The sequence below is a fragment of the Schistocerca cancellata genome, chromosome 5 (genome assembly GCF_023864275.1).
Source record: "Schistocerca cancellata isolate TAMUIC-IGC-003103 chromosome 5, iqSchCanc2.1, whole genome shotgun sequence".
Classification (NCBI taxonomy): Eukaryota; Metazoa; Arthropoda; class Insecta; order Orthoptera; family Acrididae; genus Schistocerca; species Schistocerca cancellata.
In genome coordinates this window covers 447,758,084-447,775,922 of record NC_064630.1, presented here as the reverse complement: position 1 = coordinate 447,775,922, position 17,839 = coordinate 447,758,084, and the positions used below count along the sequence as shown (strand labels likewise).

The window sequence follows — 17,839 nt, the reverse complement described above, 5'->3', positions numbered from 1 at the left end:
TTTACCTACGTGCTGTTGCCTTCTATTACATTAATCTCGTCCGTCCCATAATTTTTTAAACAAAGGGATAGTATGCATTCTTATTCACTCGCAAAATAACCACCACAAAGTTAATGGTTCATATGATTTAATGAACGTTAATATTAATTATTAAAATTATTAGTTTTCTTTCTCTATTACGTTGTATGATAGAAACTGGAGATTTTCTGTATTATTACTGACGATCAGAAATAAACATCCGATAGAATTTTCGTGATTTTGCTTGTCTCTGTCTCACGTAATATGGACGACAGAGGAGAAAAGCAGTTTGTAAAGTACTGAAAGAACAACGTTATTTACGTCGAAACTTTGTGTGCAAGTAAACTGCAATCCAGTAACTATTAAACTATTATGCTTTTCAGAGTAGTTGCAAGATGTCGCGTCTTCTTCATTTCACTCCCAGAATACGGAGGTATATTTGTAGTTATTAAAAGTTAGTTAGAATATAATTAGTTACTTCAAGGTATTTGGAAAAAAATAATGTGCTTTCAGTATTTAGAGGCTGGATATCTACAATAAACATCCTTAGATGTAAATTTACTTATAAAAAGAGAAAATTCCATTTCCTAATATATTTGATATTTTTCCGCACTACATTAATGTCCAGGAACTTCTGTAAATATCAACAGTTTGCTAGATTCTGGTACAGTTAACTACTATCGAACGTCTTGTAAACAGTTTTTGAACATCTTCTCCTAGGTGTTGGGTGAAAATTCATCCAACGTAGTAACTTTATCCAGACTAACAAAAAGACTTCTTTCCGTCCTAGTTCAAGTTCAGTAACGTTATGACGAGTACAAAGAAACGGGTCTAATGTGAATAATGTTAACGTATCTGTAAACAAATTAATCCACACTACTGACCATTAAAATTGCTACACCAAGAAGAAATGCAGATGATAAACAGGTATTCATTGGACAAATTTATTATACTAGAACTGACATGTGATTACATTTTCACGCAATTTGGGTGCATAGATCCTGAGAAATCAGTACCCAAAACAACCACCTCTGGCCGTAATAACGCCCTTGATACGCCTGGGCATTGAGTCAAACAGAGTTGGAGAATGTGCTGGCCAGGGCAGCAGTCGAACATTTTCTGTATCCAGAAAGGCACTTACAGGACGTGCTACATGCGGCCGTGCATTATCCTACTGAAATGTAGGGTTTCGCAGGGATCGAATGAAGGGTAGAGCCATGGGTCGTAACACATCTGAAATGTAACGTCCACTGTTGAAAGTGCCGTCAATGCGAACAAGAGGTGACCGAGATATGTAACCAATGGGACCCCATACCATCACGCCTGATGATACGCCAGTATGGCGATGAGGAGTACACGCTTCCAACGTGCGTTCACCGCGATGTTTCCAAACACGGATACCACCATCATGATGCTGTAAACAGAAACTGGATGCATCCGGAAAAATGACGTTTTGCCATTCGTGCACCCAGGTTCGTCGTTGAGTACATCATCGCAGACGCTCGTGTCTGTCATGCAGCGTCAAGGGTAACCGCAACCATGGCGTCCGAGCTGATAGTCCCTGCTGCTACAAACGTCGTCGAAGTGTTCGTGCAGATGGTTGTTGTCTTGCAAACGTCCCCATATGTTGACTCATGGATCGACACCTTTCTGCACTATCCATTACAGCCATGCAGCCGGCCGGGGTGGACGAGCGATTCTAGGAGCTACATTATGGAACCGCGATACCACTACGGTCGCAGGTTCGAATCCTGCCTCGGGCATGGATGTGTGTGATGTCCTTAGGTAAGTAAGGTTTAAGTAGTTCTAATTTCTAGGCGACTGATGACCTCAGCAGTTAAGTCCCAGGTTGCTCAGAGCCATTTGAACCATACATTGGTCACAGGAAGAGCCATTTGGCAGACAGTTTTTGGATAATGTTGAGCGGTGAGTATGGTGAGTTCAAGGATTCAGAAGTAAGTACTCCCACGCAAAGTTATGCCTTCCCACTATAACAACATGTGGCCCACCAGACGACCGACAATGGCAGTTTTGCTGGGCGCATTACGTATTACAAACTCTCGCCTTACGAGATTACGCGCAGAATAACTATGCAGACTGAATCTGCACTCATATGAGGAGTGCATGCGACCCCTCCTCGTCGGCCAAGTCCCCATGCTCTTGGCACCATCTCTGAACACGGTACACAGACTAATCAATATTAATCATATTCTGTAGTCGTCACACATGTATTCGGTAAGTTGGGCCCGGACATCAGTCTTATGGTTGGTAATGTGCGACCACATCTAACGGTGCAGGTGGAGCAGCTCTTGGTAAGAGCAGACAGTCAGCAAGTGGACTAGTACACTTGCCTGTCCTTTGATCTGATTTAAATCCTATCTAGCATGTGTACAATCCGTTTGAGGGACTTGCTGCAGCACGTCAACATGCGCCAACATCTATAGGGTGGTCTATTGATCGTGACCAGGCCAAATATCTCACGAAATAATCATCAAACGAAAAAACTACAAAAGAACGAAGCTCGTCTAGCTTGAAGGGGAAAACCACATGGCGCTATGGTTGGCCCGCTGGATGGCGCTCCCGTAGGTCAAACGGATATCAACTTCGTTTTTTTAAACAGGAAACCCCATTTTATTACATATTCGTGTAGTAAGCAAAGAAATATGAATGTTTTAGTTGGACCACTTTTTTCGCTTTGTGATAGATGGCGCTGTAATAGTCACAGACATATGGCTCACAATTTTAGACGAGCAGTTGGTAACAGGTAGGTTTTTTTTTAATTAAAATACAGAACGTAGGTACATTTAAACATTTTATTTCGGTTGTTCCAATGTGATACATGTACCTTTGTGAACTTATTTCTCAGAACGCATGCTGCTACAGTGTGACTACCTGTAAATACCACATTAATGCAATAAATGCTCAAAATTATGTCCGTCAACCTCAATGCATTTGGCAATACGTCTAATGACATTTCTGTGAACAGCGAGTAGTTCGCCTTCCGTAATGTTCGCACATGCATTGACAATGCGCTGACGCATGTTGTCAGGCGCTGTCGGTGGCTCACGATAGCAAATATCCGTCAACTTACCCCACAGAAAGAAGTAGTGGAACGTCAGATCCGCTTAACGTAACGGCCATGGTATGGTGCTTCGACGAGCAATCCACCTGTCATGAAATATGCTATGCAATACCGCTTCAACAGCACGCGAGCTATCTGCCGGACGTCCATCAAGTACATCATCATTCTGTTATGCAGTGAAACGTCTTGTCTTGTGCTAACATCGGTAGAACATTACGTAGGAAATGAGCATACATTGCACCATTTAGATTGCCATAGATAAAATGGGGGCCAGTTATCCTTCCTCTCATAATGCCGCACCATACATTAAACCGCCAAGGTCGCTGATGTTGCACTTGTCGCAGCCATCGTGGATTTTCCGTTGCCCAATAGTGCATATTATGCGGGTTTACGTTACCGCTTTTGGTGAATGACGCTTCGCCGCTAAATAGAAGGCGAGTAAAAAATCTATCATCGTCACGTAACTTCTCTTGTGCCCAGTGGCAGAACTGTATACGATGTTCAAAGTCGGCATCATAAAATTCCTGGTGCATTGAAACATGGTACGGGTGCAATCGGTGTTGATGCAGCATTCTCAACACCTACGCTTTTGAGCTTCCCGATTCTAGCGCAATTTTTCTGCTACTGATTAGTTACGACAGCAGCTAATACCTACTTGGGCATCATCATTTGTTGCAGGTCGTGGTTTACGTTTCACATGTGGCTGAACACTTCCTGTTCTCTTAAATAACGTAACCATCCGGCGAACGGTCCGGACACTTGGATGATGTCCAGGATACCGAGCAGTATACATAGCACAAGCCCGTTGGGCATTTTGATCACAATAGCCATACATAAACACAATATCGTCCTTTTCTGCAATTGCTAAACAGTCCATTTTAACACGGGTAATGTATCTCGAAGCAAATACCGTCCGCACTGGCGTAATGTTGCGTGATATCACATACGTATATGTTTGCGACTATTATAGCGCCATCTCTCACAAAGCGAAAAAAATGGTTCAACTGAAACATTTATATTTCTTTACCTACTACACGAATATGTAATAAAAATGGGGGTTCCTATTTTAAAAAAACGGAGTTGATATCCGTTTGACTTATGGCAGCGCCGGCCGGAGTGGCCGTGCGGTTCTAGGCGCTACAGTCTGGATCCGAGGGACCGCTACGGTCGCAAGTTCCAATCCCGCCTCGGGCATGGATGTGTGTGACGTCCTTAGGTTAGTTAGGTTTAATTAGTTCTAAGTTCTAGGAGACTGATGACTTCAGAAGTTAAGTCGCATAGTGCTCAGAGCCATTTGAACCATTTGAACTTATAGCAGCGCCATCTAACTGGCCTACCATAGCGCCATCTGGTTTCCCTCTTCAAGCTAGACGAGTTTCGTTCTTTATGGTTTTTTGTTTGATTTCGTGAGAAATTTGGCCCAGTTACTATCAATGGACCATCCAGTATACAGCAGTTGCCAACCGCGCTGGTGGAGAAGTGGATTTTCCCACCATAGGAACTCCTGACCAATTTTCGGATTAGCACGGGAGCACAGTTCTGAGCATACATTACCGTATGTCGCCAACACGCCCCCTACGCAAAATTATATCTTGCTTTTTGTAATGGCTTGGGGGACATAAAACTCGGGGTCATTTCAGTATAATTGCTGTCTCTGATGCTTCTGTACTACGCTGTAGCAGCTCTTCCCATGCATGGTCCAATGTTCATGGTGGTACCCTGCTTCGCAATGACACAGAATGCAAGGGGTAGTTTCGTCCTTAGGTTTTGCACACCAGTGTCGTTTAATCACAAATAGTTCACTGCCTTTAGATAGAACAGTATTCACTAAGGTTTTATGCGTTAACAGTCAGCATTGCAAGCAAAATGTACTCTACATGGAAATCATTTACATCTACATCTAGATCTACATATACATATATATTCTGCAAGCCACCTTACGGTGAGTGGCGGAGTGTACCATGTACCACTACTTCTCAATTCATTTCCCGTTCCACTTTCAAATAGAGCGAAGTGAAAACTACTGTCTTGATGCCTCCGTATGAGCTCTAACCTCTCGTATCTTATTTTTGTAGTCCCTAGGGGCAGTGTATGTTCGCGGCAGTAGACTCGTTCGGCAGTCACCTACAAATGCCAGTTCTCTAAATTTTCTCAGCGATCTTTATCGAAAAGAAAGTCGCCATCTCTCCAGGGATTCTCATTTGATATACTGAAGCATCTCAGTAACACTTACGTGTTGTTAAAACCTACCGGTAACAAATCTAGCCCGTCTCAGAATTATTTCGATGTTTTCCATCAATCCAATGTGGTACGGATCCCAAACACTCGAGCAGTACTCAAGAACAGTTCGCACCAGCGTCCTGTATACGGCCTGCTTACAGATGAACCACTCATTCTCAAAATTCTCCCACTGAACGCAAGTAGACCATTCGCCATCCCTACGCCCAGACATTTAAACGACTTGACTGTGTCAAATAGGACACTAGTAATACTGTATCTGAACTTTACAGGTTTGATCTTCCTACTAATCCGCATGAACTTATATTTTTCCACATTTAGGGCTAGCTGCGATTCGGCATACCAACTGGAAAAATTATCTGAGTCGTCCTGTACATTCCTATAGTCACTTAACTTCGAAATCTTACGTACACCACGGCGTCATCTGCAAACAACAGTAGGATACTACCCATCCTGTCCGCCAAATCATTTTTCTCCGATGAACACTCACCTTCAAGGACAACGTACTGGGATCTGTTATTTAAGAAGGCTTCGAGCTACTCAGATATCTGTGAACTTATTCCGTATGCTCTAACTTTCATTAACAGCCTGCATGGGGCACCGTGTCAAATATTTTCCGGAAATCTAGAAACATTAAATCTGTCTGTTGCCCTTCATCTACAGTTTGCAGTATACCATGTGAGAAAAGTGCAAGCTGAGTTTCGCACGAGCGATGCCTTCTAAAACCACGATGATTCCTGGACATCAGAGTCTCAATGTCAAGGAAGTTTATTATATTCGAAATGAGAGTATGTTCAAAGGTTCAAATGGCTCTGAGCATTATGGGACTTAACAGCTATGGTCATCAGTCCCCTAGAACTTAGAACTACTTAAAGCTAACTAACCTAAGGACATCACACAACACCCAGTCATCACGAGGCAGAGAAAATCCCTGACTCCACCGGGAATCGAACCCGGGAACCCGGGTGTGGGGAGCGAGAACGCTACCGCACAACCTCGAACTGCGGACTATGTTCAAAGCTTCTGTAGCAAATAGAAGTTAGGGATATTGGTCTGTAATTTTCTGGTCCTCCTTTTAATCTTTCTTACATACCGGAGTCATCTGTGCTTTTTTCCAGTCGCTTGGGACCTTGTGCTGGGTGAAAGATTCACAATAAATGCAACTAGGTAAGGGACCAATGCTGTAGAGTACTCTTTTAAAATCGAACTGGGATTCCATCCGGACATGATGATTTACTTGCTGTCAAATCTTTCAGGTCTGTCTCTACGCCAGGTATGCTTATCACTATGTTGTTCATACGGCAGTCAGTCTGTTGCTAAAATCACTGCATTTATATCCTTACTCAGGTCTACACAGGTGGAGTTTATAGCGGATTGTTCGTACGCATAAGCAACACCTGTTATGCATCGCTTCACGAGTCATCTTACGTAACCTAAACGCGCTCAGCCTATCGACAGAGAGCTAATCATAAAGCCAGCGCTGATCACTGCGTGGAAAGTGAGCCAAAGAGGGCGACACGAGTTGGAACACTAGGGGTCGTCGGTGGCCGTGGGGAGCAACAGTATGCATTAACCAGCCACCTGTAATGGAACTGTCAGCCAGCGCCGGGGGCTCGTGCCAGGCATTTTAATCTAGCTCGAGGGACGGAACTTCAGCGATATCGGCAAATATTATTAGGTGTGAATGTTGCTCAGCACAGGGAAGCACCGCGATGACGTCAGAGAATGACAGTTCAATAGCTGCATTCCTTCGGTAAAAAATATTCTGCGAGGAATGTATGTGACATCTACTATCGTCAATTACTAGCTTTATAAGTGCCTTTTTTCTCGCTCGAGGATATATTAAATTTTCGGACTACTTTTACTAGCCATTTATTTCAATATGCAAATACTCTCAATATGGTGCTCCTATCGCAAATTTCTTTGCGTATGACCATCGTGGAAAATTTGAGGACTACTTTCGTACAACGCACGCAGACTGAAATTAAAAGGAAGACTTTAAGCATAGTTATTAAAGACGTGGTTTTTCTACATGTTAACAATGGCAGTCGAGACATTCGTCTTAATGCATATCCGAGGGAACTTCGCGCCGTATATCTGAACAATACAGCCATTAGAATATCATATACAGGGTGGTCCACTGGTAGTGACAGGGGCAATATCTCATGAAATAAGCGTCAAACGAAAAAACTACAAAGAACGAAACTTGTCTAGCTTGAAGAAGGAAACCAGATGGCGCTTTGGTTGGTCCGCTAGATGGCGCTGCCCTAGGTCAAACGGATATCAGCAGCGTTTTTTAAAAATAGGAACCCGGAACCACCATTATTATACACTCCTGGAAATGGAAAAAAGAACACATTTACATCGGTGTGTCAGACCCACCATACTTGCTCCGTACACTGCGAGAGGGCTGTACAAGCAATGATCACACGTACGGCACAGCGGACTCACCAGGAACCGCGGTGTTGGCCGTCGAATGGCGCTAGCTGCGCAGCATTTGTGCACCGCCGCCGTCAGTGTCAGCCAGTTTGCCGTGGCATACGGAGCTCCATCGCAGTCTTTAACACTGGTAGCATGCCGCGACAGCGTGGACGTGAACCGTATGTGCAGTTGACGGACTTTGAGCGAGGGCGTATAGTGGGCATGCGGGAGGCCGGGTGGACGTACCGCCGAATTGCTCAACACGTGGGGCGTGAGGTCTCCACAGTACATCGATGTTGTCGCCAGTGGTCGGCGGAAGGTGCACGTGGCCGTCGACCTGGGACCGGACCGCAGCGACGCACGGATGCACGCCAAGACCGTAGGACCCCACGCAGTGCCGTAGGGGACCGCACCGCCACTTCCCAGCAAATTAGGGACACTGTTGCTCCTGGGGTATCGGCGAGGACCATTCGCAACCGTCTCCATGAAGCTGGGCTACGGTCCCGCACACCGTTAGGCCGTCTTCCGCTCACGCCCCAACATCGTGCAGCCCGCCTCCAGTGGTGTCGCGACAGGTGTGAATGGAGGGACGAATGGAGACGTGTCGTCTTCAGCGATGAGAGTCGCTTCTGCCTTGGTGCCAATGATGGTCGTATGCGTGTTTGGCGCCGTGCAGGTGAGCGCCACAATCAGGACTGCATACGACCGAGGCACACAGGGCCAACACCCGGCATCATGGTGTGGGGAGCGATCTCCTACACTGGCCGTACACCACTGGTGATCGTCGAGGGGACACTGAATAGTGCACGGTACATCCAAACCGTCATCGAACCCATCGTTCTACCATTCCTAGAACGGCAAGGGAACTTGCTGTTCCAACAGGACAATGCACGTCCGCATGTATCCCGTGCCACCCAACGTGCTCTAGAAGGTGTAAGTCAACTACCCTGGCCAGCAAGATCTCCGGATCTGTCCCCCATTGAGCATGTTTGGGACTGGATGAAGCGTCGTCTCACGCGGTCTGCACGTCCAGCACGAACGCTGGTCCAACTGAGGCGCCAGGTGGAAATGGCATGGCAAGCCGTTCCACAGGACTACATCCAGCTTCTCTACGATCGTCTCCATGGGAGAATAGCAGCCTGCATTGCTGCGAAAGGTGGATATACACTGTACTAGTGTCGACATTGTGCATGCTCTGTTGCCTGTGTCTATGTGCCTGTGGTTCTGTCAGTGTGAATATGTGATGTATCTGACCCCAGGAATGTGTCAATAAAGTTTCCCCTTCCTGGGACAATGAATTCACGGTGTTCTTATTTCAATTTCCAGGAGTGTATATTCGTGTAGTACGTAAAGAAATATGAATGTTTTAATTGGACCACTTTTTTCACTTTGTAATGGCGATGTAATAGTCACAAACATATGGCTCACAATTTTAGACGAACAGTTGGTAACAGGTAGGTTTTTAAAATTAAAATACAGAACGTAGGTACGTTTGAACATTTTTTTTCGGTTGTTCCAATGTGATACATGTACCTTTGTGAACTTATCATTTCTGAGAACGCATGCTGTTACAGCATGATTACCTTTAAATACCACATTAATGCAATAAATGCTCAAAATGAAGTCCGTCAACCTCAATGCTTTTGGCAATACGTGTAAAGACATTCCTCTCAACAGCGAGTAGTTCGCCTTTGTAATGTTCGCACATGCATTGACAATGCGCTGACGCGTGTTGTCAGGGGTTGTCGGTGGATCACAATACCAAATATCCTTCAACTTGTCCCCATTATATCGATGGTAATCTAAATGGTGCAATGTATGCTGATTTCCTACCTAATGTTCTATCGATGTTACTACAAGATGTTTCACTGCATGATAGAATGGCGATGTACTTCCAACATGATGGATGTCCGGCCCATAGCTCGTGTGCGGTTGAAGCGATATGTTCAAATGTGTGTGAAATCTTATGGGACTTGACTGCTAAGGGCATCAGTCCCTAAGCTTACACACTATTTAACCTATATTATCCTAAGGACAAACACACACACACGTGCCAGAGGGAGGACTCGAACCTCCGCGGGGTCCAGCCGCACAGTCGGTGACTGCAGTGCCCTAGACCGCTCGGCTAATCCCGCACGGTGCAGCGGTATTGAATAGCATATTTCATGACAGGCGGATAGGTCGTCGAAGCACGTTCATCGGATCTGACGTCCACGGATTATCTTCTGTGTGGAAAGGTTCCAAGAGGTTGATTACTTGCGCAATAAAGAAAGTTCACACCGACCGGGCGTGTCACAACAGGCAGCCATTGGACTATGTCAGTGACGTTAAGTTGTCGTCCTCTTTTTTTGTGGGTTACATCAAGGATAGCGTTTATTTTCCTCCTCTGCCACAGACCCTCGAAAACGTGCGGCACCGAATTGCAGCAGCTGTTGCTGACCGTCACTCCTGATATACTGGGACGGATATGATCATAACGGAACTTCAATTACATGTGTGATATGTGACGAACAACGGCCACGTAGATCATTAAAAAAAAGTCAGAAAGCTTTCAGAGTTTGTCTTTAACATACGGCATTATTCGTTACGTTGTTCTTGGCTATTTACCGATATCTGTTTTTCGAGACTTTTCACGGACTTTCGACAGGCTTTCGTCACCGTTCCTCACAAGAGTCTTCCAACCCAACTGCCTGCCTATGGAATATGGCCTCAGTTGTACGACTGGAATCGTGATTTCTTGTCCCAAAGTCACAGTTCGTAGTAACAGACGGAAAGTCATCGAGTAAAACAGAAATAATATCCGGCGTTCCCCAAGGCAGTGTTATAAGCCCTATATTGTTCCTCATCTATATTAACGACGTGGCAGACAGTCTCAGTAGCCGTCTTAGATTGTTTGCCAATGATGCTATCATTTACCGTCTTTTCAAGTCAACAGATGACCCAAACGAAATGCAAAATGATTTAGATAAGATATCTGTATGGTATCTGTTGAGAGGCCAGAAAAACGTGTGGTTCCTGAAGAGGGGCAGCAGCCTTTTCAGTAGTTGCAGAGGCAACAGTCTGGATGATTGACTGATCTGGCCTTGTAACACTGACCAAAACGGCCTTGCTGTGCTGGTACTGCGAACGGCTGAAAGCAAGGGGAAACTACAGCCGTTATTTTTCCCGAGGGCATGCTGCTTTATTGTACGGTTAAATGATGAAGGCGTCCTCTTGGGTAAAATATTCCGGAGGTAAAATAGTCCCCCATTCGGATCTCCGGGCGGGGACTACTCAGGAGGACGTCGTTATCAGGAGAAAGAAAACTGGCGTTCTAAGGATCGGAGCGTGGAATGTCAGATCCCTTAATCGGGCAGGTAGGTTAGAAAATTTAAAAAGGGAAATGGATAGGTTAAAGTTAGATATAGTGGAAATTAGTGACGTTCGGTGGCAGGAGGAACAAGACTTTTGGTCAAGTAAAAACAGGGATATAAAAACAACATCAAATAGGGGTAATGCAGGAGTAGCTTTAATAATGAATAAAAATATAGGAGTGCGGGTAAGCTACTACAAACAGCATAGTGAACGTATTATTGTGGCCAAGATAGACACGAAGCCCACGCCTTCTACAGTAGTACAAGTATATATGCCAACTAGCTCTTCAGATGATGAAGAAATTGAAGAAATGTATGATGAAATAAAAGATATTATTCAGATAGTAAAGGGTGACGAAAATTTAATAGTCATGGGTGACTGGAATTCGGTAGTAGGAAAAGGGAGAGAAGGAAACGTAGTAGGTGAATATGGATTGGGGATAAGAAATGAAAGAGGAAGCTGGCTGGTAGAATTTTGCACAGAGCATAAATTAATCATAAGTAACACTTGGCTTAAGAATCATGAAAGAAGGTTGTGTACATGGAAGAACCCTGGAGATACTAAAAGGTATCAGATAGATTATATAATGGTAAGACAGAGATTTAGGAACCAGGTTTTAAATTGTAAGACATTTCCAGGGGTAGATGTGGACTCTGGACACAATCTATTGGTTATGAACTGTAAATTAAAACTGAGGAAACTGCAAAAAGGTGGAAAGTTAAGGAGATGGGATCTTCATAAACTGACTAAACCAGAGGTTGTTGCAGTACTCACGTAGACATTGACGTAGACGGTGATGTAGACGAATGCTGTGTAAAATGCGTATTCCTTTGTTGGAAATCTGTATTCATATTCCCCACAATGTGTCTCAATGTGTAGTCCGTTGAATAACGTTTTTAGTGGCACTACGCTATTCCGTCCTCCTTACTTGAGGAACTGCGTAGCTCGACTGGCAGGTATCAGCTTTTCTTAGAGGAAATAGAATATATATTACAGCTTGACGACAAATATCACATTTCACATAATGAATTTTTCAATATGTTACATACATGAAAGTATCCGTGTAAAATACGTTATGTTATAAACAAAGATTTCAATTTCATCCCTGCAAAGAACAGACCCCCCATACGTCTTTTTATTAATTAATTACTTTATTTAAAAAATCTGCACTTAACGTACTCTTTGCAGCCGAATGCTTAATGCTGAGAGTGACTTTGGTTTCCGACATTATCTCTTGTGACGCCCATGTACATTTTGTTAACAGATTCTTCAAGGGCAAGGACTTTTTCATTTAGCGTCTCCTGCTCTAGATAATCTCCACCAAAGTAAATAACCACGACTGTTGTCTAAGTGCCCTCTTCCGTTAATCAGCCGTATATGTTCAGGAAGATCTATGTCTTCCATGCAGCTTCTTCGAACCTCATTTCTATATTGTTCTCATGTTTAATCATTTAGTATGAGACTACATGTTGGCCTGCTTATCCACGTGAAGTTATAGTATCGTTTATTTAATTTACTCTGCTACTCAGTCATGTGTTGGAATGGTACGTCTAGTTTTGAAAAACAAATTCTTGACATGTTCTTAGCGTTAGAATATTGTAGATAATATTTTAAGGAACGTCTCACATTGTACAATGCATTAAGCATTCCTTTTGTTTTGTCTTCGCATGCCTTACCACATTCCAAGTGCCTGAAAACCTGCGACTATGAAAAATGACCTTTTCATGAGAATAGATTTAGTACTTTTTACATGTCATAAAATAGACTTCTAACAGCTTATTTAAAGGATATTAGGAAATAACTTTTTACAGTAATAGAAATGAATATTGAGGATTATGTATGAAAAGTAACAATTGTCGGAGCTGTATTTTGGAGTTTCGGTGGTACTTATCTTCGCTCCTTCATAGGTGACATATTGCTGATTGCTGTAAATGTGTGTTTCCTATTTTTTAGTTTTATAGTGCGTGTTTTTCGTCTGTCGTATGACAAATCAGGTAATGGATCATATGGTCTGAACTCTCACACATACAATATTTTCCTAGTTGTTCTTACAAATTAGGGAGAGCGTGATCACTTTTCCTCGGGTCTTATTTTAATTGTTCTTTAATAGAAAGTATGTTGGAACTAGTTGATGTCTTTCAGTTTCTAGCTGCTTTTAGGAGACATGCATTCCGGTATAATTTTGTACCACATAAACTAATGAGTGGTCAGTGTACAAGAAGCGATTGCAGAGACTGTTTTGCAAGTCAATCCGGTGGACTTGTATGTCAAATTGAAATCACCGTCAGTGTACTCCCATTTCTAACTGAACAGGTCCAGTTAACTAATCGCTTTGTTTCTAAGAATCACAGTAGTAAGCGCATTGAGCCGGAGACCTATAAGCAAGTAAAAAGGAATTATCACAGAGACAACCTAAGTCTCACATCGCAGTGATTGCGGTAATGGAGTGGTGCTGTGCTATTCCTCATTTAATGCTGCTTCACTTGTGACAGGTAAGCCGGACCCGCCGAGCAACTGCACGCTGGTGAACCAGACGTCGACGTCGCTGCAGCTGGAGTGCCTGGAGGGCTTCGACGGCGGCCGGCCGCAGCGGTTCGAGCTGCTGGTGGAGGAGGTGTCGACCGGCCGGCTGCTGTCCAACGTCACCTCCCGCTGGCCCTCCTTCGGCGTGGCGGGCCTGCGGGCGGGCCAGGCGCTGCGCCTCACCGTCACCGCCTTCAACAGCCGCGGCCGCTCCATGCCCGTCGCGCTGGACGCCTACACGCTCAAGGCTGCGGAGCTCCGAACAGGTGCGAACTGGAGACAGTGCCCGGCAGCTCGTGCTGTTTATTCCTTGCAGAAGTGTCCACAAAGTTGGTGTTTGTTTCAAATTGCACGCATTGCAGATATGAAGGGTGTCTGTTGAAGCAGCTGAGACACATACAAGAATGTTTCGGGGCGAAGGGAATGGAATGTTTGATTTTGAACTAATACTGGCCTGGGTGGATGGTTTTAACTTTACTGTTGATTAGCTTTGGTTGAGTTTGTGCATTTCTAACTCTTAGGGAAAACAAATACATCTGACTGCGAGAATACAACATGAATTTGGCCCTGTTTTAAAATCTCTCTAAAAATACGCAAACTGATGAAATCCGTAACTTTACTATTAATCTCTTTAATTAAACAAAATCTTCCGTGTGCGAAAATGATTTGCCTAATAAGGTTGTTCATGAAATGATCCCTATCCGTTCCTGATTTTCGTAGCTAACTGAACCTGAAATGTACTTACCTCGTCATGTTATAGCTTGGAAACACGGTGCTTACTGTTCTCTGTGCGGCAGCTGCATATTTCTAACAACAGTTGCTCAGACCTTAGTGCAATGCTCCAGACAACAAGTATACTATTTTATATACATCACCCAGTGAGACACACTTTATATAAAATCGATTTGGGTTGAGGATGTGGACAATGCTCTTAGGTGGATTACATCTGTAACAAACTGTTTTTAAATTATCTGACATATTTTTACTTGTACGAAATTCGTCATACAACACTCATAAAGATTGGTAAAGGGCAACATTGATATCAAACTCTTATTCACACAAATGTTAGATGAATAATCAATAAACATACAAGGAACCTTACAGTGAAATTTACTGAATCCTTAACCCATTACTGGCCATTGTCCCTTTTTTGGGGACGTGTATATTTTACTTATTTCTACGTAAGCAATGGAGCTCTTAGCCTTTATTGTTGCAACTAACTGCTATAATGCCTCTAAATGTAAAATAAATTACATTTTTCTAAGTACTTCACGTCAGGAAAATTATAAACTTGCCGAGTTTCTGTTCTCGCACTTGGCAGCACAGTATGTCGGCTGGTAGTTCCTGGATCACAATGAGTGGTGATTTAGTTGTTTGGGCGTGTTTGTTATGATCATATGGATGTCCGTGTAAGATTAAGTATACTTCAGATTTTTTGAAGTAAGTGCAATATCGATATATTTTATGCGTCCCAATAATGGGAGAATGGCATGTTACACTATCATTTATTGTTGATGTGCCCTATTCTTGTATACACGTATTATGCAGAGAAGAATTGCATTTTACATTCGTTATATCTGCCTTTTTTCATATTCTATTCGAATTTTACGATTCCAACAGGATAAAAACATTTTGCGTGGACTTACACTTGAAAAAATTCTAGCGGAAATAGAGATCCATCAACAGAGTGATGATGAAGATGATTACATAGAATTGGTGACTATTCCACCAGATGCAAATGTAATAACATTGACGAAAATGTACTGAACAATGAGTCTGTTGTACAAGATGTAGCCGATACTTTAGAGCTCATAACCAGCCGAGATAAAGCTAACGCTACAGTTGTACCTCCAGAAGCCAAAAGAAGGAAAGCGTTATGAGACGGAGCAGAATGTGGTACGTTATCTACAAAATATATAAGTGTAAGTGGTATAACTGTCAACCAACGTACACAAACACAAGTAAACCAGGGAAGAGCAACAAAAATTATGTTGCGGAATGTCTAGCAAATAAGACAGTGCCCCAGGTGTTTGAGGATTTTTTTTTTCTGAGAAACTAATGGATGCTATTATTGAAAAAAGCGAAATCTATGCTTGCCAACATAAAAAAAAAATTTCTGTAACGAAAGAAGAACTAAAATCATTTATTGGCATACTACTTCTGAGTGGTTATCATAAGCTTCCCCATGAGAATATGTACTGGGAACAGGCTCCTGATGTCGGTGGACCTTTAGTGTTCAACTCCATGTCAAGAAATAGGTTTCCGAAAATAAAGACATTCCTTCATCTCAATGACAACTCCAAAATACACAGAAATAACAAGATGTACAAACCGAGGTTGTACTTTGAAATGGTGAAAAACGAATTTGGGAAAATTGGGGATTTCATTCAGAACTCTCAATTGATGAAATGATGGTACGTTATTATGGCAAACATTCAGCTAAAATGTTTCTGAGGGAAAAGCCTATCAGATATGGATATAAAATTTGGTGTCTTACAAGTTCCAATGGCTTTCTTTATAATTTTTCACCATACTGTGGCAAGACTGACAACAAACAGGAGCCTTTAGGTGCAAGAGTAACACACGAACTAACCAGCATGATTTCACAATCAGAATATCCGAATTATAAGAATTTCTTTGACAACTTTTTCACCAGTGTTGACACACTGTCAACACTCGGAAAGAGTAAAATGAAAGCTACAGGAACAATAAGAGAGATCCGAACTAATGCAGGTCCCTTGATTGACTCGAAAATAATGGCAATAATAGGAACGAGGATTCTATGACTACATGTTTGACAAAGAGAACGAATTTCTGGTTGTGAAATGGAGTGACAACAAACCAGTATGTGTAGCGACAAATTACAGTACTAGTACTCCTCTTAGTTCTACTGAAAGATACTCACGGGCAAAGATAAAGGAAATATCTGTTACAATGCCACATCTCATTGAGGAATACAATGCCCACATGGGTGGCGTAGATCTACTGGACAGGCCGATATCACTTTATAGAACGAGGATAAGATCAAAGAAATTGTGGTGACCATTATTCACACAGATGATTAGATATCTGCGTAGTAAACACATGGCGTGCATACCAAATTGCTAACTCTAATGAGAAGCTCTCACTTTTGAATGTCCTACGGAGAATAGTGATGTTTTACCTATCAAAGAAAACAGGATCAGTACCAAAACGCAGAGGGCCACAGGGATGCAAATTGATGGGAGGACGGGTGAGCACAGATGTACCACTAGATCGAGGAAATCATTTCATTGTACCAAGTAAAACACAGAAGAGATGTGCTTACTGCAAGGAAAAAACAACAAAATTTTGTGATACGTACAATGTTGGTGTACACGACAAGTGTTTTGCTTCATTTCGTACTGAATAGACATTCAATAATATTAAAACATTCTTTACTTATTGTTTGTCTTGTTTCTTACAATATTATGCATGGAGAATAAGGTTGGGAATTTGGATAGCGTATTTTGCCAATGTCCCAAAAATGGGACGGTCTGTAGATTTTGTTCTAATAAACTGAAAATTTTAAAAACAACTTTTTATTCAATTAATCAATCACTGTAACGTATTTATGTACAAAAGTTTGCAAAAAAAATGATCCTACAGAGTTTTGGCCAGTAATGGGTGAATGAAAAATCTAAATCTCCCTAATATGGATGTCTCATTCAACAATGGTTCCAAGCCATGGGCGACTGAAATACAAGTTAATAAAAAATATTACCTTCTTTCAACTTCATATGCTTTTCTATATCGTTACATCTCATTTCATTCTAAATCATTAATCGATTCTTTCTCCTCTGTTTCGCAATATTCATACAGGAATCATTTTATTTAAACACAGATGCATTTAACTGTACGTCTAGATTGCTACTATTCCTCTAACAATTGAACTCTGTCGCTCCTTGCTACCAAGCAACCACGGAAAAACAGGCACATCTTCCAGCGACACAGCTACTCTGACCCAAGACTGTTCGCAAATAATAAGCAAATTCAAAATTTCTGCTTAGCGTCTGAAACTTCCAGTAATGGAAATAACAAACTCCCAAAAGATCTGTTTCTACACGAAAGAGACAGGAAGGAAAAAATGACGTGCAGCCGCACAAAGAACTCCGGCAGGAAGTAATTATCTCCCTCCAGTCCCTTTCCTGTTGCATTTCCTTTTGCACTCCTTTCGCCAAAAAT

At 42.6% G+C, this 17,839-nt stretch overlaps 1 protein-coding gene across 1 annotated transcript in view; it reads left to right on the top strand.

Annotated features, from left to right (window-relative positions):
• Positions 1-17,839, top strand: part of LOC126188596 (nephrin-like) — a 403,181-nt gene that overhangs the window by 348,386 nt on the left and 36,956 nt on the right. The window contains exon 8 of the mRNA XM_049930197.1: positions 13,606-13,902. Coding sequence (XP_049786154.1) covers positions 13,606-13,902 — 297 coding nt within the window. The remainder of the gene's footprint in view (positions 1-13,605; positions 13,903-17,839) is intronic.